Source organism: Hakea prostrata, chromosome 10 (genome assembly GCF_041222555.1).
Source record: "Hakea prostrata isolate BN-2017 chromosome 10, UWA_Hpros_2, whole genome shotgun sequence".
Taxonomy (NCBI): domain Eukaryota; kingdom Viridiplantae; phylum Streptophyta; class Magnoliopsida; order Proteales; family Proteaceae; genus Hakea; species Hakea prostrata.
Genome location: NC_142609.1, coordinates 50,275,669 through 50,300,114, shown reverse-complemented (window position 1 = coordinate 50,300,114; position 24,446 = coordinate 50,275,669). Strand labels below are relative to the sequence as shown.

Genomic DNA, 24,446 nt, shown 5'->3' with positions numbered 1-24,446 from the left:
CAACCACCACCCCTGGATATGACGCGTTGTGTTATCTGCATGCTTGGTAACTCGGCTGCGTTCAAACTTGTCGGTTTCTCAACCCAATCCAGGCCTTCTTGCACAATTATTTCCAGATGGGTAGAACTTTCTTGGTTGCTTTCAGTTCAGGTGTATGCACTTCCCCGATCCTCTTTGCAACCGGTTTCTCACTCTTCTTATTTCATCACAATTTGCTCCGTCACCTTCAAGCTACAGGCTTTCTTTCCTGATGAATTGAGGGAATTCTGCTTTAGGCGAGTGTCAATTTGCTTTGCATCTTCTTGGACGTTCAGATTGCGCGCAATGGTCTTTATATCCTGTTACAGCCTTGGATCGAACATATTCCTCAATTTAGTTGACCGGCACTATTCTGAATGTTCGAACTGAAGGGGAAAAAAATGAGAAAAAAGGGGGTGGGAAAGTCCTATGATAGACGCGTTGGATCTCATTTCCTAATACTATCCTTAAAACTTTTTTTGGTCAAAAATGTTAAATGGTTTGATAACTTTTGTTCAAAATAAATTATGAATGAAAAATGAGTAAGTTTGGTATGTCAAAAAAATTGAAAATTAATAATGAATTTAGAGAACAGATGATATTAGTGTTCCGGAGTAAGTAAGAAAAATGTGAAAGTTTTTGTAAAAAGAATATATGTTTATTATTGAACTTAATTTGTATTTGAATTTTAAGTGGATTGTACAAAATTAAATAAGATGATTTATCTTTTAATTTTTTAAATAAATATAGGATTTAAAATAGATACTAAATGCATTAAAAAAATGTTAAAAAATGCGAATGAAAACAAGACTGATATGAAAGGTTTGAGATAAATCATTCTGTTAAAATTGAGACCGAACAATTGTTGCCCATTACATTAGCTAGACCCGGATGTGATTTCAGTTAAAATTTCTTCTGAAAATCAAACAAATGGACCACATTGAACATGGTAGGTTGGTAGTCTACTATAGGATTTTATATGGATCCCCACTATTCATAGTAAGTTGAGCATGTAGGGTAGGGTTTCTGCAGAATGGCTATGTAAGATCCCTGCCCCCCCCCCCCCACCACCACAAAATAACATATTTCATGTCACATATTTTTTTAAATTGGAATTCCGTAGAAATTTGTTTTTTGGGAGAAAGATTCCTAAGAATTTTAGTACAATACCACATACTAACTTCTAGTCATGTAGTTCCAAGTTCCAACATGTTGCCACTGGTATATATATTATTAAGTAGGAAATAGCACTTATGCTTGAGAAATTGCCTATTTCTTGCACTATCTTTAGGAGTATCTCACATACAAGTGAACTCTGATTGCCTACCAGTCGTTTTGGCTCTCCAAGGATTTAGTTCTTCTTTAAATTGGTTTAGTTTTAGCTTAGTTTCTAAAATTTTTAAGATTATCATAGACTTTAATATGGTTCTGTCTAATTTTGTTCATAGGACTAGCAATATTTTTACTGATTTTCTTGCTGGGGGGCACGTTGTCTTTCCCTCTCTCGATCTTGGTGGAATATCCCACCTTTATTCATGGTTGATGTATCTTTGTTGGCGTCCAGATTTTCTGGCTTACATTCTTTTTCTTAATGTTATGACTTTTATTTGTTGACAAAAAAAAAAAAGAGTGGGAAATAGCAATGCAGTGCATCTTCAAGGGTAAATTGGATTAGACAAGGGATTATAGCTGAAATTTTTCCTAATAAATGAAATTTCTCACTGTTAAGTCTGTTAGATTTAGATACCCCCGTGAACGGCTCTAGTTAATCCCGCAGGCGGCGATCAGACAGATACCTGGACCCCAGAGACAGACAAAAATCCCCACAAAGTGAAAGGAGGGACTGGGAGGTAGAGGCTTTTCATTTGGTTGGATTGGACTTGGGACTTGGGAGTGTGAAGAGGGAGAGGAATGCCTGAAGAATGCAGGTATACCTCTCGTTTTGCCCCCCGAGCTTCAGCGTCATCAAGGCAAAAAGGCAAAGGCAAAGGCAAAGGCAAAGGCAAAGGCAACCCTCCTGGTGACCGCGGTGGGCCTACTCCCACTGGGGTGCTTCAACTTCGTCTCCCGAGCGAGGAGGAGCCATTTTCATTTTCTTGGTGTTCGACCTCGGTCTCCATCTCCAGTGGTGGCTTCTTCTTCTTCTGCTGCTTCTGCTGCACTCAATGGCCGTCAGGACCACTACCAAGTGCTTGGCGTTCCTGCCACTGCTTCTTCCGCCGATATCAAGAAGGCTTACCGTCTTCTCGCTCGAAAGGTTTGTTAAGTATTTGAAAAATTCGTCTCCGTCCCAGTTCCTTCCATATGTCAATCTCTCGATTGATATACTTAAAATATGTATAGATAGATCAAAATTTGAATTCTATATATGCCTTAAGGGTTTCGATGAGTTTCGCCTGAGTGTTGTTATCACGGTTTTATTATCTGTTGATTATCTCTGTCTAATTTATACGATTGCTTTGTTGCTCTCTGAACTAAATATTGACATTCGTTGTAGTGTTTTGTGTTGTCGGAACTTCGATTATGCACCTTAGAAATATGTTGCTGAAGATGATGTGTTATTGAAAAGTTGTTAGGTTCCTCACTGAGGACTTGACCTTATTGGCTCGAATTTTATTTGGCGTGAGCGAGTTGTGTCCTCTGATAGAGTCCTAGAATAATTTCTGCATTGCTTTTTTCTTTTGTTTCCTTGACATCTTCTGTGACTTTCCGCAGACTTGATTTCAGATTAATGGACTAATCAGCATACCTTCTTTTCTGTTCCCTTCTCTTCTTTTGGATGTCTGTAGTGCAAATTCTGTTGCAAGTTTTGCCTTTTCTGTGTTAGAGGATAAAGTCCCATGAAAGTGATGTTTGAATCAATTAGTAGAAAACTTTGTAAAGCTTACAAAACTTTTGCAATATTTATTTGGTTTAGCGTATTTTTCAGAGAAAATATTGAAAAGCCTTGAAATATTTTTAGTTGTAATAATGATGACTAATACAGCTAGCACAACTCCTGTAGAAATCTGTGATCATGCAGTACTATGCTTTTTCTTCATGAACAACTCATTCCTTTGGAAAGCAATGCCTTTTAGATGGATTTTTTAAGCGGGGAGTAAGTCAGATATCATTTTGTTACAGAAGTTCTATACTGTTGTAACTTTTAAGGCAGGTTTAGATTTTAGTTTCCATATTGAGGGCTTCCATATTGGGAGTAGATTTAGAATCTTTTATTTTCTCTTGTAATGTTTCCACGCTTGGAGATTTGATTTATTCCAACTTTCAAAGGTTGTTAGTATAAATAAAGCTCTTGCTATGTCCTTCAGACAAGCCAGAAATTCCGTAAGTCTTTCAACATGGTGTTAAAGCCAACTCTGATCCAAGAACCCTAAAAAAATTTTGAGCATCACCACCACTTGACCCACTTTCTCTCCTCTGTTCCGCCACATTCCAAACTAGAAAAACACATCGCCTCCTTGCCTTAAGGTGGCTTAAAACAAGTGACACATCTTCCTCTTGGTTTTAGGACCCCCCGCCACCTGGCTCTTCTCCCTCGCCTATTGTAAGTTGTAACATTACCTAGCAACATTGCTAGCATTTTGCATCTCCGTTAGAGTTACTGCCAACTTAAAAAAATCCTTGCGATATGCCTAGTAGGTTTGCTTATCACACTTGTCTAGGCCCATCGTGTCTCACCTCCAGCATCCATAAGCACCATCGATCCTTGTTTTTGGCCCTTCTCTAACCTACTACTTCCCTAGAAGAGTCACACCAACCAGGCAACCCATCTAGGGTCATCGATCACCCTTACTGGCAAGTCCACATCTTAGCAGTATAGCACTAGCCTTTATGCCCATAGTTGATCCTTATGATGGCCATTAGAGGTGTGCCCCTCCTTGTTCGACTCCTCTAGAGCCATCACTCCCTACCCTTTGTGTTCTAAAATTGTTTTTTTGGTTCCAAAAATTTTCTTATGCCTTGTCTGTGGTGGTGATCTTTTTTTCCTACCAATCCTAATTTTCCCTTAATATAATATATGACCTTTTTTTGTTTCCTATGATGGCTGATCCAGTTACCCCTGCCTCTTCTAATACATCTAGTTTTGAGGATCTTCGTGATTTTTCTCCCTTTTAGATGACTATTGTGAAACTTAATGAGATCAATTATCTTCGCTGGTCTCGATTTGTTTCTCTTACAATTGGTGCTCGTGACCTAACTGACCATCTCTATGGAACTTCAATTAAATCGTCTTCCCCTGATATTACTCAAGATTAGTGGGAGACAAATGAGTGTTAGGTTATGAGATTTCTCCTTCATTCCATTGAACCAAGTATTACAAAGAGTTACTTCTCTTTTTTATGCTGCTCCAATATGGAAGGTTGCCAAAGAGACATACTCAAAAGTTGGTAATGAGGTACAATGCTTTGAGATCTGAAGAAAAATTCATCAGTTGCAACAGAAGGTGTTTACCCTGTCTTAGTACTACAGCACTCTTTGGAGCAATTATTATATTCTTGACTTCTATGGCCGTTCTACTCCATCCTATGCCATGGATGTAGTTGCCAATCAGAAGTGGGAAGACAAGCTTAGAGTGTATGATTTCTTGGCAGGGCTGCATATGGATTATGATCAAGTTCGTGCAGGTTCTTTCACAAGAACCCTTCCTTTGGAGCAAGCCTATGTTATGGTTGACACTAGGGCTGCAACAAAGTCGGGCTGGGCCAGGTTTTTCCAATCCCATTCCCAGCCTTATGTGCTTTTGGCTAAGCCCATTCCCGCCCTGACCTTAATTCATGGCCTAGAATTCTTGTTCTTGACCCTAAGCCCTACAAGCCCAAGTCAAGCCCATTCCGCCGTAATTATTCCTGATTAGGCCAAGTTGAGACAGTGGGCCCTGATCCTGATTGGCCCTAACCCCTATCCCTAATTGGCCCCAACCCCGATTGGCCCTGACTTGTGTCCTTGATTAACCCTAACCCATGTCCATGATTGGCCCTAACCTGTGGCCCTGACCCTCTCCTTGATTGGGCTGCGACAGTTAGCCCTAGCCCTGATTGGCCCTAATCCCTATCCTTAATAGGGTCGGGCAAGGGCCCAGAAATTGAAATTAAAACCCAAGCCCCAACCCCACTCGGCCCGCCCTGACTAATATTTAAGAAACAAAATGAAAAATTTGCCATGTATTGGAATTGAACCCAAGGCCTCTTAGATGAGAAATAATGTTCTTACCAACCTTGCATTGATGTTATAATTATATTTTCAGTAAAACTTAGTCAAACTAGACTAACATAAGGGTGATCATTTTTGTGACTCAAGCCTGTCCTTCAGGTTGAAAACATCAGGTTGATATCAGGCCAGGCTGGGGCCAAGCTGGGTCTACAAGGTTTTATTGACACCCCTACTGTTTGTTATCAAATTTGAATCATATAATAATTGATTTGCATAATCCAACTACTCTTAATTTTGAATCTAACTTCTTGTTCACTTTGAACGATCTAATATATAAAAATATTGGTCTATTATAAACATATTATATAAAAAGCGACTAACAAATACAATATGATGTTAATGTTTGGAGTTCTACATTTTTCATTATTCCAACTTTAAAATATGCCTAATCAATATATAAGATATTAAAGAAGAAGGGAAAAAAAACCCTTAAATTTCTACCCAAAAAAATCTTAAAGGAGTGCAAAAAGGAGTTTTCTATATATACATACATTGTTTAGATAAATTATTAGTGGCATTTGGTGATTTGTCTTTCTATATCACTTTCACCACAAAACAAATCAAAATAGAGTTTTTTGCAAGGCACTCACTTAAGTGGGCTAAATTGCACAGCGTCCACTTTGCACTTTTTATAAAATTGCAAGTTACCCACAGTTTAACTTTTCGTTAGTTTGAAACTAAAATGACCATTTTGCCCATAATGTGTTGGTAAATATGATTTTTGTCTTTTATATTTAAGGATTTTAAGTTTTTAAATTTACAAAAAGAAGCCTCTGACTCCTCTCACTTAATACCCAACCCCTAGTTGGGTCCCTTCACCCATCTTCTTCCTATGTCTCACTGGAAACCCCACCACCGCCCGCCACTACCGTTATCGGAAAGCATTGACTGGCAAGAAATTTACAACCTCCTTGGTCGAAAATCCCTCTGTATTGCTAGGAATCTCCCCCGAGAGATGGAAATCCATAAATTTCTCGCTTATTTACTCTTCTGTCTATGGGTGTCGATAGTTCTTAGTTCTTATATTTCCTTTCTTTCTTTAGGTATTTGGGTTAGGGTTGTTGAATCAACAACAATAAGCCTTTTTTCCAACTAAATGGAGTCGGCTACATGGATTATTGCCCTCCAATCAATTCTGTGAGGCCATGCTAGATACAAGGTTTAAGTTATGCATATCTTTTCTCACCACTTCTCTAAGGTTATTTTAGGTTTGCCTCTAGCTTTCCTAGTTCATTCAATTTGGATTATATCACTTCTCCGTACAGGGGCATTTATAGGCCTCCATTGAATGTGGTCATGCCACCTCAAACGACTTTCTCGTATCTTATCAATTATGGAAGCGACTCCTAGACCACCTCTAATATAATCATCCATTATCTTATCCTTCCTTGTTTTGCCACTTATCCATCTTAGCATCTTCATTTCTGTTACACTGAGTTTATCTACATCATAGTTGGTCAAACAATGGTTTTATAGAATTTTCCTTTAAGCTTCAAAGGAATACGTCGATCACACAAGACCCCGACGCATCTCTCTACTTCATCAACCCTATTTTGATTATTTGGGAAACATCATCATCTATGACCTCTTTATTTATGATTGAACCAACGTACATGAAACAATCACTCTAAGGAATTTTCTTGTCGTCAAGTTTCACCACCTCATTGTTTGCCCAATCATGACTAAAGTTACAAACTAGATATTATGTTTTCTTCTACTTAGTTAAAGCCTCTTGATTTCAAAGTTGTTCTCTATGATTCTAACTTAGTATTAATTCATACTTGAGTCTCATCTATCAACACAATATCATCAGCAAAAAACATACACCAAAGAACCTCGTCTTGAATGTCTTTAGTTAATTCATCTATTATAAGTGCCAATAGATATGGGCTTAAAGTTTATCCTTGATGTAGCCCAACTATAATTGAGAATTCACTACTTTGTCCCCCGATTATTATTATACTTGTCACTAAACCATCATTCATATCCTTAACCATTTCCATATATTTACGTGCGACCCTTATTTTCTTTATTACTTGCCAAATGAACGTTCTATGAACTCAATCATAAGGTTTTCTAGGTCAATAAATACCATATGAAGGTCTTTCATACACTTTTTACAAATCTCCTAATTAGTTAAATAGTCTTTGTCGCAGATCTTCTCGGCATAAACCCAAATTGGTTCTCCGTAATTGAGGTTAAGTGTCTCAAATAGATTTCAATTATTTTCTCCCATAAGTTCATGATATGACTCATCAATTTAATGCTTTTATAGTTATTACCGCTTTAAGTATCTTCTTTATTTTTGTTAATTGGAACCATGATGTTTCTTCTCCATTCATCTGGCATTTTTCCTATGTTAATAATTTTATTAAATAATTTAGTCAACAAAGCTAGCTTATGGGTTCCTCAGTTCTTCCATACTTTTATTGGGATTTCATCAGGGCCTTGTGTCTTTTCTAGTTTCATTCTCCTTAGTGCTTCTTTTATTTCAGCATCATGCACCATACTAATTGTGTTGGCGCTCCACCTCAAAATGGGGTTGCCGAACGCAAAAATAGACATCTTCTTAAGGTAGCACGTTCCCTAAGGTTTACTATCCATGTGCTTCCTTGATTTTAGGGTGATGCGGTCCTTACAACAATTTATTTTGATTTTAGGGTGATGCGGTCCCCCTTGAAGTTTTTTAGGGAAAACAACCTATATTGTACCACTAAAGTCTTTTGGTTGTGTTGCCTTTGCCCGAAACCACCATCTTTGTGGTTGGTTGGATCTACGTAGGTTAAGGTGCATCTTCTTGGGTTATCCTCCGACCAAGAAAGGGTATAAGTGTTATCATCCTGGTTCTGGCCGTTTCTTTGTGTTTATGGATGTTGTGTTCTAGTAACAGGTTCCTTTCTTTGTTCTTACACCTGTTCAAAGGGGTCTTAGTGAAGAGGTTCTAGTATTGATTCTTCCTTTGGATATTTTTCCAGAGATTCCTGTTGATGATCCTCCTTTAGGAGTGACCGGACAAGAACAGCTGGTGGATGATGTCCTAAAGACTTGTCAAAGAAAGCCACGAGAACCCCTTCGATGCCAAGACAGTTGAAAGCTTTGGCTCCTAGTCCTAAAGTGCCAATTCCTCGAGGTGAGTTCATTTCTTACCCTTCTTCTAATCCTACTTTGGACTTACCGATTGCATTAGGAAAACAACCACAAACTTGTACGTGGAAATTGGTATCTTTGCCTCGAGGAAAGCGAATTGTTTTGTGCAAATGAGTGTTTGTAATAAAGCATAAACCCAATGGATCTGTGGAGAGGTACACGGGAAGGTTGGTTGCCAATAGCTTCATGCAAAGTTATAGGATTGACAACTAGGAGACATTTGCCCCAATTGCCAAGATGAACACAGTTCAAGCTGCCCTTTTATGTGGTGTAAATAAGGGATGGAGCCTGTAACAGTTAGATGTGAAAAATGTTTTCCTATATGGAGAACTTAAGGAGAAGGTGTATATGGATGTGTCACCTGGATATTCTACTACTAAAACTGGTGGAAAAGTGCGCAAGTTGAAGAGAGCATTATATGAGCTGAATAAATCTCTGAGAGCATGGTTGAGAGATTCCATCATTCCATAGAGCCAAGATTTCTAATGGCTACAAGCAAAGTAACGCGGACCACACTTTGTTCATTAAAAGAGATGATCTCACGCTATTGTACTTCTAGTATATGTGAATGATATTGTGATCAACAACAACAGTGAAGATGAAATTTCAGCTTTAAAGACTTTTTGGGAAACTGAATTTGAGATTAAAGATTTGGGAAGACTCAAATATTTCCTAGGGCTGGATTGGGATATTTGGCCAATGGTGTGTCTCTCGAAGGAAGTGTACCTAGATCTACTTAAGGAAACTGGGATGTTAGGATGTAAGCCTACTAAAACTCTTATTACCTACCCTTGAAGGCAAAAGGAAGAGAACTAGTTAACAAGATGAGTTATCAGATGGTAGGGAAGTTGATATGTCTGTCTCATACCAGACCAGACATCGCATTTGCTATCAATCTTGTTAAGCCATTCTATGCATGATCCTTACTCCTCACACTTGAATGCAGTGTATCATATCTTAAGGCACTTGAAGGCCATTGCAGGAAAAGGAATGTTAATTTCAGCTCATGGACACTTAAAGATTGAGGCATATACAGATGCAAACCTGGCAAGGTGTCTGGATGATAGGAGATCTACGTTTAGATATTGTATGTATGTAGGAGGTAATTTGATGGCTTGGCAAAGCAAGAAGTTGGTTGTGGTTGCAAGGTCTAGTGTCGAGGCTGAATTTAGGGTAATTGCTCAAGGCATTTGTGAGGTACTATGGCTAAGAGGGTTGCTTTAGGTTATTAGGTCTGAGTCAGAGATTCCTATACAATTGTACTCAAATAGTAAGTCAACGAACAACATGGCTCACAATCCAATGCAGTATGGCAAGACAAAGCATGTGGAAATTCACTGATATTTTATCAAAAGAGAAGATTTGAGGCTGGATTGATTCATATCACCTTTGTTTCCTCAAATAATCAACTGGCTGATGTGCTTTCAAAGAGTTTAAGCACTAAGTTGTTCAATAGTATCATTAGCAAGTTGCGCTTGATAAATACTTATGCTCCAACTTGAGGGGGAGTGTTGAAGGGCAAATCTAGATTTACTTTCCATATTGGGGGTAGATTTGTTAGGATCTTTTAGAATATTTATTTTCTCTTATAATATTCCCACATCGTAAGATTTTATTTGTTCTACTTTTGGAAAGTTATTAGTATAAATAAAGCTCCAACTATGTCCTCTACAAGTCTTTCAACATTTACCTTGTGTCTTTTCATTTTCTAACCACCATAGTTGTCAAAGCGTCCGCCTAGGCAGCAAGGCAGTTTTTTAACCGCCTTGTTTTGAACCGCTTTGTTAACATGCAGTTTTTTCCCGCTTTTTCACCCAATACTACCACTGTCGCCTTGTGCACCTTATTGCCGCCTAGATGCCAAAATGATCGCCTTTTTGACATTTTGTACATAATAATAGTTTTCCAAATTTTATTCTACAAAGCCATATACAAATTTAATAATTAGTCATTTCGGAATCGAGAATCAATGAATCATTAAATGGATAAGGCACTTATTTGGCATCACACTATCATATAGGTAAGCAAAAATGGAAAATTACTACTTTCAATTTCACACTTATAATTTATAGTCATATGTTACATAATAGAAATTTTAACAGAAATGCCTACATTTTTTAAAACCGAAACAAAATTTCAATTATTTCATAAAAGTTATAGGCTTCTAGGCTTCTACCAAAATTTCGACCATTTGGAAGTTTTGACCGAAATTTCAACCATTTCAACATTCAAACTTTTTTTCCTCAGTTTTTGTTGATTTCTATCCCATTTTCACCTAATTTCTACAACTCTTTTGCCTTCAAGCACCGCTTTTGCACATCTTTTGCCTCCAAACACCTCCTAAGCCACAACAACTGGAATCTCTGGCAAAAATAGAATGTGAGGCATGAGTCATCCCTAACAGCACCAAACTTCCCTTTTTTTATTTTTGTTTTGTTTATGCCTTAACTAATCTTGTATTGCCTTGAAATTAATATATGTTTAGCCTAAGACTATGATTTATGATTGTGTTTTGTTAAACTTATTTTTTTATTATTTGCTACCTTTTTTTTCATTTTCTGATTTTAATAATTATTTCTAAATTATGTATTTTTTTATATATGGGCGTCAACTGAATATATGTTGGACACCCTCACTTAATCTAGTTGGTTTGGTCATTTTATTTTGTTGACTTGATTTATATGTGATACGGGAAAAATATCGTTGAACTGGGTCCATTCTTGGTTCAACCCTTGACCCCGATCGGGGACGAACCGACCGACTTAGGTTCGTACGAACCGGGTTGGAAGATGGCGTGCTAAGGAAGAAACCTTACACGATCAGCAGGCAAACACGAGTCCGAGATTCTCGGGATGGATAACCCGTCAGGCGACGGTTATCAGCACTTACGGGAGCAGACAATCGTGCAAATTTGGATAACTGCCACACCCGCAACAAACAATCATGTGATCAAGGGAAGTTGTCCATCTCCCCACTAACAGGTTTAACCGTCAAGATCTGATAGTCACCAGAATAAGACTCGATCAAGTTCAACGATGAGATTAGAAGGTACACACCATATAAATCATAACCTACATACAAAGAAGGTAACTAAATCGTATTCCCAGTAATCGTATTCATACTTTAGCTCTGCAACTAGCCAGAGCCTTTGTGATCAGTTCATTAACTGACTTAGCCATCGGAGTTGGCTCCCAACTCCCACGGTCGGGCCACATCTGACAATTGTTTTGCAGTTCATCCATCAGTGATCTAAGGGCTAAGCAGATTTTGGACGCATCATTTGGCGCCATCTGTGGGAATCGCTTCAGAAAGTCATGATTATCAGGTCAGCAGCAGCAGCTATGGCCGCACAGCGAGAGCCTGGCATTCGACTTCCAGAAGGGAACACTCCAGAAGATATCCCTAAAGGAAGTCGTGCTCGTGAAGTACGTGAAGATGAGGGATTGGGCGGTAACGAACGCTTGAACCCCCCAAATCCTTTCCAACAGCAGTTGGATCAAAACACCAGTTTTTGGAGATGAACCAGACGCTTCGTATGCTGGTCAGGCAAGTGGTGGCTCCCCAGGCTCCTGACCAACAGGAGGCTAGAAGGCGTGCGGGAGAAGCAGAGACTCTTGTACCACCACTACTGAAGGCATTCCCCACAAGGGGGATAGGCAACCGCCAGGTGGCCAAAATTATGGCCTGAACATGCCAGGGGATTCCCGAGAGCGGAGAACTGGGGAACTACCCAAAAGGAACAATCGGCGTGAACAACCACAAACGTTGGGGATGAGAAAGCTATCGAACTGGTGGGGGACGTTTGGTCCACATCGGTCAAGAGCTTGTTGATATCAATCAGAGGGTTGGTACTGCTCTCCCGAGAGAGGATGGCCGATGACATCTATTTGGTTATCAGAACCCTTTTGTTGAGGCAATAGCTGGATTTGTGTTTCCTCACAATTTTTTGCTCCCAACTTTCTATTCATTCGACGGTTCGGGAGATCCCATCGCCCATATTAGTTATTACCAGCAGACTATGGCTGTAGTGGGTAATTCTAACGAAATCCTTTGCAGGGTGTTAGGTTCCTCTTTGATCGGAGTGGCACAAAAATGGTTTTCGAATCTTCCTTCGGGAAGAATTGTCGATTTCGAGGAATTAGAGCAGAAGTTTATCGGTTGTTTCCAAAGTGGAATCCAGATAAAAAAAAACAGAGGAGACTCTGTTCACCATAAAGCAAGGGAAGAATGAGTCAATTCGGAGAACGCTGCCTCCAAAGGTCATATCCAAACCTGGAGAGTGTAACATGGAGAAGTGCTGCCGTTTTCATAAGGATTATGGGCATTGCACCAATGATTATAGGCACCTGAAGGCCGACATCGAAAGATTGATCTCTCAGGGGCATCTTCCTAGTTTCATCAAAGGGCGACAAATGGAGCCAAGAGTTGCTGTCGAAAAGAGGGATCGTTCGGAAAGTCGAGAAAGACGGGTTGAGGTTCCCAAGTCAAAAAAGGGATAAGAAGTGATCAATGCTAGTCAATCTCTTATTCTGATTATATTTGGGGGTCCCGAACCGGAGTCCCTCCAAAAGCTGAAGGCCAAATCCAAGTTCGTTGGAACTGGAGAGGCGCAAAAACGGAAGAGACCGAATGGTGAAAGTTCGATCACCTTCGATGATGAGGACGAAAGAGGTATTTGTACACCACATGATGATGCCATAGTAATCAAGGTGGAGATTGTACGACGCGAGATGCATAGAGTACTGGTTGATACCGGCTCTTCCGCGGATCTGTTGTCTTACGAAGCTTATCAGAAACTAAAGATCGAGAAGGACTTGATGGAGCCATCATCCACGCACTTATATGGATTTGCTAGGTCGTTGGCCATAGCTGAAGGATCAGTTCAACTGGACCTTTCGGTTTGAAATTTCCCCAAGGAAACTACCATTCCAGTGAATTTCCTGGTGGTTTGGGAGCTTCCGGCTTATAATGTCGGCAAGCCGTCCCTAACAAAGCTAGGTGCGGTAGTCTCAACGAAGCATATGAAGATCAAATTCCCAACTGATAAGGGAATCAGTCAGGTATCTTTTGATCAATGAGTCTCCTGGCAATGCTATGTGGCCTATCTAAAGGACAAGGATGGCCCAAAGAAGGCCACAGCATTACCGATTGAGATATGTGACAATTGGGATGAGGAAGAGATGCAAAGACTTGAGCCAATAGAGAAATTGGAACGAATCCAGTTGGATCCCAATGATGAAAAAAGAATGACTCATATTGGATCCGAACAACTGAAGGAGTTCAAGTCAGAATTGAAGTTTTTCCTTCGGGAAAACAAAGATGTATTCGCATGGTCTGCTGAAGACATACCTGGAATAGATCGACAAGTAGCAGAGCACAAGCTTTGGATAGATCCGAAGGCCAAACCAACGATCCAGAGGAGAAGAAACTTTTCAATAGAAAAGCACAAGGCTATCAAAAGTGAAGTTGAGAAGTTAAAGAATTCAGGGTTCATTTAGCCTATTGAATGCTGGACCTGGTTGGCCAACGGAAAATGGAGGATGTGTACTGATTACACGGACCTCAATAAATCTTGTCCAAAAGACTGCTATCCATTGCCTCGGATAGATCTTTTGATAGATGCCACAGCAGGATATGAAACTCCTAGTTTCATGGATGCTTATTCGGTGTACAACCAAATTCTCATGATTCGTGAAGATGAAAAGTTCACCACTTTCATGACCGATCGTGAAAGTTTCTACTACAAGGTCATGCCGTTCGGCCTAAAGAATGCAGGAGCAACTTATCAGCGGGCAGTGAACAAGATTTTCAAGGATTTGATCAGGAAGAATATGGAGGCATACGTGGATGACATGTTGGTCAAGAGCGTGGCGCTTTTGGGGCATATTGCTGATCTAGCAGAGGTATTTTCGGTGCTATGGAAATACCAAATGAAGCTGAACTCGGAGAAGTGCACATTCGGCGTATCCTCGGGAAAGCTCTTGGGTTGCATGGTATCTCAAAGAGGTATAGAGGCTAACCTAGCCAAAATACAAGCTTTGGTTAACATGGAACCTCCAAAGACCGTTTGGGATGTACAATGCTTAACCAAGAGAGTAGCTGCATTAAACCGCTTTATCTCACAATCGGGAGAGAAGTGTCTCCCTTTCTTCAAAGCTTTGAAGGACCTGAGGGGAAGTAAAGAAGCCCGATGGACTGACGAATGCCAAAAGGCGTTCGAGAACTTGAAAGAGACTCTCGCTAAGCCACGTCTCTTATCCCGACCAGAGAAGGGAGAAACCTTACAAATCTATCTAGCGACGTCTTGCTCAGCCGACAGTGCAGTCCTCGTTCAAGAGAGGGAAAGAAAGCAATGGCCAATCTATTAAGTAAGCCATGTGCTCCTTGACACAGAAATGTTGTACTCCCAGATCGAGAAACAAGCTTTGGCCCTTATGATGGCAGTCAGGAAGCTAAGGCCATATTTCTAGGCACATCCGATAGAGGTATTAACTACTTTTCCTTTAAAAAAAGTTCTTAAGTCTGATTTGTATGGAAGAATGGTGGCATGGTCGGTTGAGCTTGGTGAACTCCAAGTAAATTTCAAGTCCCGTACGGCAATTAAGGCTCAGGCACTGGCGGATTTTGTCGTGGAAACCACGACTCCAATGGAAGGAGAAACCGAACCGAGTATCCCAACCATGTGGGAGGTATACGTTGGCGGTTCGAGCAATAAGCATGGGGCTGGAGCGGGAGTATTACTCAGGAGCCCAGCAGGTTTTATCATTCGATATGCCTTGAGGTTCGCCTTTGAAGCAAGCAAAAACGAAGCAGAATATGAGGCTTTGATAGTTGGACTCCGTTTGGCTAAGGCCCTGGCAATAGCTGATGTCACTATCTTCAATGACTCACAGCTGATTGTAAATCAAGTACAAGGGGAGTACGGCGTTAAAGGACCTCGATTGCAGAAATACCAAGAAATTGTGCGAACATTGCAAAAAGAATTCAAAGATCTGAAAGTATGCCAAATCCCGAGGAAGGAGAATACAATGGCGGACAAACTCTCAAGATTGGCTAACGCCAAGGAAAAGACGCTCGAGCCTTCAGTCTATATAGAAGAACTAAAACTCCCGAGCAATCAGGAGAAAGAAATATCCTACATCAAAACTAAGTGTTGCTGGATGGACTCGATTGTGGAATACCTTCGGAACGACAAATTGCCTGAAGACGCAAAAGAGGCCAGGATGGTTCAGGTACGAGCATCAGGATTCATTATGAAAATGGAAGGTTATACCGAAGGTCTTATGCTGGACCACTACTCAGATGTCTGGGGACAGAAGGATCAAGAATCGCTTTGGCGGAAATTCATAAGGGGATTTGTGGAGCGCACATGGGCAGTCAAGCCCTGGCTCACAAAATCCTAATGCTTGGGCTATGCTTGCCAAAAATTCAAAAAGCCGCAATAGATTATGTTCGCCGCTGTAGCAATTGTCAAATCCATACAACAGTATCAAAAAGGCCCGTAGAAACCCTAACTTCTATTCTTGATCCTATACCATTTGCGATGTGGGGAATTGACATTATGGGTAAATTCACTAAGGCATTTGGCGGACAGGAATATCTTATTGTGGCAATCAACTATTTCACAAAGTGGGTAAAGGCACACCCTCTGGCGGCAATCACTGAGAAGAAGGTGGAGAGGTTCGTGCTAGAATCTATAATTTATAGGTTCAGGATCCCAAAATCATTGTTACCGATCACGGTACACAATTCGACAATCCACAGTTCGAGCAGTTCTGCAACACATACCAGATCGAACACCGAATGTCGTCATTGGCGTATCCACTGAGCAATGGCTAAGTGGAAGTCACGAACCGAATGCTGCTGGACGGAATAAAGAAAAGACTCGAGTCTAACAAAGCTTTGTGGGTCGAAGAATTGCAAAACGTTCTTTGGGCGTACCGAACCATGGTTCGAACTCCCACTGGAGAAACTCCCTTCAAATTGGCGTATGGATCTGAAGCATTAGCACCCATGGAAATAATGGCAGGAACACTACGAGAAAGAGAGTTCAAGGAAAAGGTGAATGAACAGGGACTGCTAGACAACCTTGATTTGTTAAACGAAGTTCAGACAAGAGCAATTGCCCGAACTCAACAATATCAACGGAGGATAGCATCGCCCTATAACTCTCGAGTAAATCATTGCCAATATCGATCGGGAGATCTAGTTTTAAGGAACACTTTGGCTTCGGATCCGCGCCACAAAAAAGTTAGATCCTTCATGGGAAGGACTGTATATGATAGTCAAGCCAGTCGGTTCGGGTGCATACAAGTTAAAGCATATAGCCACAGAGTGTGAACTAGATCGGTCGTGGAACGCAAGGCACTTGAAGAAGTACTATCCGTAAGGATTTAACTTTTTCGTTTCTGATGTAGAGTCTTCTGCTTAATCAATGCAATTTACAGTTTCAACAACAAATCTTTTGATTGGGGGCTACATATCAGTAATTGAACGTTGAATCAAAAGGCTTCAGTTTAAAACCCGAGTGAGACCTTCGAGCGCTTAAAACAATTCTCTGGAATCTTTAAGTAAAGGCTTCGGTTTAAAACCCGAGTGAGACCTTCGAACGCCTATAAAAATTCTATGGAATTTAAAAAGGTAAAAGGCTTCGATTTAAAACTCGAGTGAGACCTTCGAACGCCTACAAAAATTCTACAGAATTTTTAAAGGTAAAAGGCATCGGCTTAAAACCCGAGTGGGACCTTTTGAAAGCTTAAAGAATTTTCAAGGAAATTCTTAAGTATGCTAATTACAGGGCATTGCCCGAATCAGACCTCAGAAAGCTTAGAAGAATTCTCAGGAATCTCTATGTAAAGGCATTGGCTTAAAACCCGAGTGGGACCTTCTAAAGCTTAGAAGAATTCTCAGGAATCTCTAAGTGAAGGCATCGGCTTAAAACCCAACTGGGAACTTCAAAAGCTTAGAAGAATTCTCCGGAATCTCTAAGTAAAGGCATCAGATTAAAACCTAAGTGGGACCTTCGAAAGCTTAGAGGAATTCTTAGGAATCCTTGAGTAGAGGCTTCGGTTACGACCGAATAAAATTTCTTACAACGACAGTTCCGACCAACTCAAAGGAAAAATTCTAAGGAATTTTACAAAAGAAGGCTCCGGTGAGAAACCCGAACTAGATCTCCAAGCACCGAGAAAATGGAAGGATAAAGTTAATTCTTTATTTCTGTAGTGACCAAAAGGGGCCAACCTTTACAGTATCAAAAAGCTTTCCTTAGAAAAGATACATATGAGATAGCAGATGTCAAGGCCAGTTTCTTCATTCGGTAAAAAACGGTAAATTCTGAGTATCATCATCAATGATTGCGAAGAGTTCCGTAAGCTTCCATTTGTCGAAGTAGAGTTGGGAAGAAAAATCGAAGCAGCTTCCTTTTGTCGAAGGAGAGTCAGGAAGAAAAACCAAAGCAAGATCCCTCGTCCTCGTTGATTGCGAAGAGTTTCGTAAGCTCCCACCTATAAAAGGTCAGGAACTCCACAATTCCATACCCTTCGTCTAGCTTTTCCGGGAAGATTGCGAAGAGTTCCGTAAGCTTCCCCCAAGTAAAAGCAAGAAGAACGAAGAACGAGAGGAATGACGAACTCTATGCTTCGTCCTCTTTGCCCTTTTCGACCGATGCGGAAGCTTGATCCGTAGCCAGGTTGACATTCGGGGCAGGCTCTTCATAGAACACATCTCTAAAGGGGGTAGAGGAGGAGAGTCATCAAGATATAGCATTATATCCGGATCCGGAGTAGGCAGGTCCACCAAGTCTTCAACCCAGTCGGGAGGAGGGAGTTGCAGCTCTTCAAATACTTCGGGATGGCAGTGCATCTGGTGAGCCGTATCAATGTTCAGATTCCTCTTCAGGATTGACTTCCAAACTTCATTTTGGCCCTCTCGGTAAGCCTGCAAATGATAGTTATCCAACATAGCATCAAAAGGCTTACTATGCAAATATTTGAAGACGCAAGCCCTCCGGACTTCGACGGGAATATGTTCGGGTTTAGAAGGAGCTGCCTGCCTTTGGAGTTCGATGTTCTTCGCTCCAGATTCCTTAAGCTTTCCCGAGAGCCTCTTAACTTCTCGCTCTAGGCTACGGATGCTCCCCTTAGCAACGTCCCAAAGCCTGTCCCGAAGGCGTTCAATCTCAGCGTCTTGGGCTTTGGCTTCCTCCCAAAGCTTGGAAAGATCGGAATGCAATCGCCCGATCCAAAAAGCTGACTCCACTTGTTTGTGGAAGTTATCAGCAGTACTCCTACAACATTACGAGAATTATTCAAAGAATATATTCCAGAAAGAAAGAAGACGAAAAGACAAGACTCACATTACTAATGAGTTCATGAAGGCTTCGTCGAGAATAGCGTTGAAGGCTCTGCTATTGGCAAGCATCTGGGCGAAGGTGCACCATTCCAATGCCTTTTCAAAGTTGTTGGTCACAAAGTCAGACCTCTTCAATGACCAAGAGGGCTTGTACCCTTCATCATCGGAACGAGGGCATTTTTTCTTAGAAGCAACACCCTCGGCTTCTTGGAAAACTTCCCAATCCTCCATCAGCGGGGTAGGGACCTCCATGACCAAGGGAGACTTGGAGGAAGATGCCAACGAGGCGGCAGCTGGTGCTTTTGGGATCTAAACATTGGAAGAGGGAACCACGTCTACCTCTTCGGTCCGAACGACCTTTTTCTCTGCCAAAGTAGTCTTCTTGGCAGCCCTTGCTCGAATGGCTTCCAGGTTGAACCTTGGAGGCACTGAAAAGAAAGAACAAGCACTCTTTTCAAAATACAGGATTAAAAACCCTAAGAGTCTACAAGGCAGTCAAAAAGGAAACCAAAATAAAGTGTTGATCTTCTCCTAAGAACACTCAGAAAGACTCTTCAGCGTCAGAAGAAGAGATTCCGATGAACTTTCAAGGATTCTAGAGCCTGTTACCTCAAGTAACGAAGCGACGGAACCAATGCTTTGGAGTTTCTCAAAGAGAAGAAATCAGAAATCAAAACAAAAGAATGAGAAGGAGAAACTTACTTGTTCGAAGTTCTTCGGCAAATCTTCAGCCAGAAATACGGAAGCTAAGAGAATGGCAAGGAAGGAACTTTCAGACTTCAAGCACTGTTGCATTCACAAAGGACGAAAATAAAGTTCGAAGTGTGTCGAAGGGGTTTAAATAACCTCAGGAAGTGATGCGAAGAGGTATGACTCAGACAAATCAAGGGCCAAGGAAGAGCAACGGTTAGAGTACCGATCATCGGATCCAAGATCAACGGCTACGATCAATGACTTCTTAGGATTTGACATAAAGGAGTCAGAGCCGTCGCAAGCTTCCACGTGGAACATTAAACCCCAATTACAAAGGAGCGCAGCTCGAGGAACAAACCGTCGCCCAAGTGCAATAAATATGAAGGAACGTTATAATTTCTTGGGAAGGTTAACCCATAAATAAATACGGAAAACGTTTGGTCTTTTCCGGAAGGATTGAGCCGAACGCAGTACTTGGGAAGGGCAACTCAAGTGGGGCTTCGGGTGATACCAAATAAGACCCTTAGATGAAGCATCGGTTTTCACCGAATGAGACTTCCAAAAGATGAGGCATTGGTTTTCATCAAATGAGACTTCCTTTAGACAAAGCATCAGTTTTCACCGAGTGAGACTTCCGAAGGACAAAGCCTAGGCTTGTCCCGAACGCCAGTTTCAGTCAAGATTCGGCAAAGCTCCAAAGGAAACATAGGCAATATCCGAATGAGTCATCGATGGATAAAGCTTTTGCATTCTGGACACCGAAAGGGAATGCCATGAATCAACTATGGCTAGAAGTATGAAATTCTCAAGACAAGGTCCTTTCATTGATTCAGGAAGTGGCAATAAGGGGCCAACCCATACCAAAAAAAAAGAAGAGAAGATATAACTTTCATTCTGGAGTTGATTTGACAGGCATGGTTGAGGGACTCGTGGCTGAGGCTTGTCCGATCGGCTGAGGCTCCCGAAGCTTCTGATTTTCGTCGACCGCTTCAGTATCGGGAAGAGGCGGAGAATCACTAAGATATAAATTAAGATCCGGATCTTCCTGAGCCCACTTGGGAAGAGGCATTTCAAGCTTCTCAAAAACTTCAGAATGACAAACCTCCTTGAAGGTAGTAGTGTCAAAAAAAGGATCAGCCGGAAGAATGGCCTTCCACACATCATTCTGCCCCTCCCGATAGGCTTGAGTGTTGTAGGGGACAATCAAGTCGCTGAAAGGAACATTGTTCAGATATTTACGACCACAGGCTTTCCGAAGATCTTGAGAAAGATGTTCGGGCTTGGAGGGGATGACCATCTTCTGAAAATCCTTTTCTTTGGCCAGGACATCGACCCTCCAGCCATATTCAGCAGAGATCTCTTCATGCTTCTTCAGCTCACGGGTTAAGGCTCCAATCCAGCTATTGGCCAAGTCAAGATCCTTCTTGAGGCGACCAACAGTGGTGTTCTCCTCTTCCAGCGCAGCAGCTTCCTTCTTCAATCGGACAATGTCTAAGTGTGCCAACCTCAACTGTTCATCATAATATTGAAGTTGGGAACCGCTGCAACCCACTCGGTTTAGAGCCTCAATTTGTTGGTGAAAATTCTCCACGGCAGTCCTAAGAAGATTGAGAATTGTCAAAAAATTCTGAAGGACGCCATAATCGAGAAATCATTAAACCAGGAAAGGCAATTAGCTGGTAGAAATGCGGACGAGTGCATTGTCACTGAGGGACTCGAAGGTTTGACGATCGGCCGGCATAAGGCAAAGTGAACTCCATTCGAAGGCCTTCTCAGGATCTTGCGTGACCCGATCGGATACGTTCAGAGTCCATTGGGGAACGAAGATCTCCTCCAATCCTTGGGTCTTCCGCTGCTTCTTCGGGACAGCGGCATCGGTCGAGTCATGTTTCCTTTTGGATCGGATAAGAGGAGGGACAACTTCTTCTTCATCGATCAGCTTTTTGCCTCTCCCCGAGCCTTCACCCGTAGGTCTCAATAATCTTCGCCTGTGGACTTCAGGGAAGGGGCGGCAGAGGCAGCTTTTTCGAAGGCAACTTTTTCAGCCTGAGTTATTGGGCGAGGCGGCCTCTTTTTCGCAGCCTCAACTCCCTTGATTGCATTTGCCCGGATGGCTTCTGGATTAACCCTTGGAGGCACTGCAAAAAAGCTAGATTTAGATAACTCGATAAATAAACATAATGATCAGGAGAAGCACAAAGTTTAGAAAGCTCACGATTAGCCAACCTCCAATACTGAAGGACAGCTGTATATTCCATCTCCAAACCGTGAATCTCTTGGTTCCACGGAATTGACTTGATCTTTTTGGCAGCAGCTTGTTCGGCGTCGTTCAACGGAAAAACGCGATTAGCTTCGGTATAAGATTCAAGCTGGTTCCAACCAATCAGGAAGTTAAAATCTTTTTGGGGCGCTCGGCAGAAAAATACCGATTGCACCACCTTTTGTGGTTAGAAGGACAAGTACCCCTGGCTAGGATACTGCCTGACCATCCAAGCTCAGTCTTGTTACGCTTGGAGAGGAAAACCCATCCCGGAGGGTTGGATTGAGACAGAGCATTAAAATGTACAAAAAGAACAAGAGAAGGTTCAATGCTAAGTTCGAAGCATAAACCAAGAAAGTTGACGATATGACACTAGCTGTTGGGGAGGAGCATTCCGGGACAAATCTCCCAATGGTTCAAAACTGCAGAAAACAAAGGATTGAATAAGAGAAACCAAACTCCACTTACCAGAGTATCCAGATACAGCGAAAATTCATTAGGGGGATTCGAATTGGCCCTTTCGTCGGAATTGGGAATTCAAAGAAAATACTCGGGAAGAAAATCGAAGTGTTCAGTTGCCGAAGCCAATTCAGCGTTGGTATATTCAGAGACAAAAGAACTTGGGCCTTCTTTAGGTCTGTTGGGTTCCCGAGGGGCCTTGGCGGCCGCTTTTGAAGTCTTAAATGGTCTGGAATTGGGGGCAAGGTTGGAACCTCCATTTCCTTCTTTTGGCTCACTTCTTCAAACTCACGCCAAACCTCAGTTAATTTCTGCTCTTCATTACCCAATTGTTCAACGGAGACGGAGACAGTGGCCTCGTCACCAGAATCGCCCTAACCGGCGTTACGTTCAGAGGAACCCTTGTTAGGGCGCAGAGAAGACGACGAGGAGTGTCAAGTTGCAGACGAGAATGAAATTTGGAAAAGGCAACGAATGGTTTTTAAATAAGCCAGTCAGTAAGTACGTGTACTATCATGATCAGTTCAAATCAACGATCGTGATCAAAAGACGTTTTGAAAAAGCGTAAATGAATCGAATCAGAGTTGACGTTTTGAGGAACCGTCATTTCAAGTTAAAAATAATGATGGTTTCGGCTGTAACAAACACGTGGTGACTCCTGCGCATAAAAGCTGGACGTTTGAGTAACTCGAGAAAAACAATGACGCAGCAGCAATAAATGCGACTTGACATTCAAGAGAACAAGCAGTCGTTTGGATTCCTTGTTCGATGTTCATGTTCAGTTTAAATCAAACCAAGCCCTCGGCGTTTCCGAACGCTTGTTCTTGGCTTCTCGTGATATGGGAAAAATATCATTGAACCGGGTCCATTCTTGGTTCAATCCTTGACCCCGATCGGGGACGAACCGACCGACTTAGGTTCGTACGAACCGGGTCGGAAGATGGCGTGCTAAGGAAGAAACCTTACACGATCAGTAGGCAAGCACGAGTCCAAGATTCTCGGGATGGATAACCCGTCAGGCGACGATTATCAGCACTCAGGAGAGCAGACAATCGTGCAAATTTGGATAACTGCCACACCCGCAGCAAACGATCGTGTGATCAAGGGAAGTTGTCCATCACCCCACTAACAGGTCTAACCGTCAAGATCTGACGGTCGCCAGAAGAAGACTCGATCGAGTTCAACGGACGAGATTAGAAGGTACACACTATATAAATCATAACCTACGTACGAAGAAGGTAACTGAATCATATTCCCAATAATCGTATTCATACTTTAGTACTGCAATTAGCCAGAGCCTTTGTGATCAGTTCATTAACTGACTTAGCCATCAGAGGTGGACTCCCGACTCCCACGGTCGGGCCTCATCTGACGATTGTTTTCCAGGTCATCCATCAGTGATCTAAAGGCTGAGCAGATTTTGGACGCATCAATATATAACCATTCTATCAAGCAATTCATGTATGTTGACGATTCTATGCATGTATACAATACAATTTGTACTTGTTAGAATCAGTCATTTGTTAGTGATGCGTCCAAAATCTGCTCAGCCCTTGGATCTTCTCGTGATGACCTGCAAAACGAAAACGTCAGATGTGGCCCGACTGCGGGGGTCAGGAGTCCACCTCCGAAGGCTAAGTCAGTTGATGAACTTAATCACAAACGGCTCTGCTAAAAGCACAGAGCTAAGGAATGAAGAACTGGGAAAGATGATCTAGATCGTGAGCCCCTGATAGTTTACGTCTACCAGTGTGTATATGAATCTGAGTCCCTCACCTCGTATGGCAGTGAGGTTTATATAGAGTGTACCTTCGAATCTCCTTCGTTGGATGCACTTGAGCCTTCTTCGGATAGTCGTTGGATCTTAACAGTTAGATCCGTTGAGCAATAGACTTCTACTAGTAGAGGACTCCTGAGATAACCTCTAGGTTATATGAAGATTATTCCTTCGATAATGATTAGCCGCAGCCGTCAATTTGAGTCTGCCATCATTAGTGTAATTAACCTAATCCATAAGTTGGATTAGGGCGTGCTTGTGGCTGAATAAGTTTTCTTCCTCAGCAAGCTATCTTCTGGATCCGGTTCGCTCGAGAGCGAGTCGATTCCCTCTGTCTCGACCAGGGTCGAGGGTCGAACCAAGTATGAACCCGGTTCGATCATATTTTCTCCATATCACGAGCCCCCCAGACCAAACGTTCGGTCGATCCCGAGGGTTTGGTTTTTAACTGGGTTCTTCGTGAGGCAATAGTCTCTGCGTGCTCCATTAAATGTCATATCACATTTAATGCGGTGGTCACTTTTCCTC

The 24,446-nt window shown here is 41.8% G+C and overlaps 1 protein-coding gene across 1 annotated transcript in view; it reads left to right on the top strand.

Annotated features, from left to right (window-relative positions):
* The first annotated feature begins 18 nt into the window (after positions 1 to 18).
* Positions 19 to 24,446, top strand: part of LOC149003800 (Chaperone DnaJ-domain superfamily protein) — a 38,919-nt gene continuing 14,491 nt past the window's right edge. Inside the window, exons 1-2 of the mRNA XM_089138858.1 lie at positions 19 to 327; positions 1,856 to 2,275. Coding sequence (XP_088994984.1) covers positions 19 to 327; positions 1,856 to 2,275 — 729 coding nt within the window. The remainder of the gene's footprint in view (positions 328 to 1,855; positions 2,276 to 24,446) is intronic.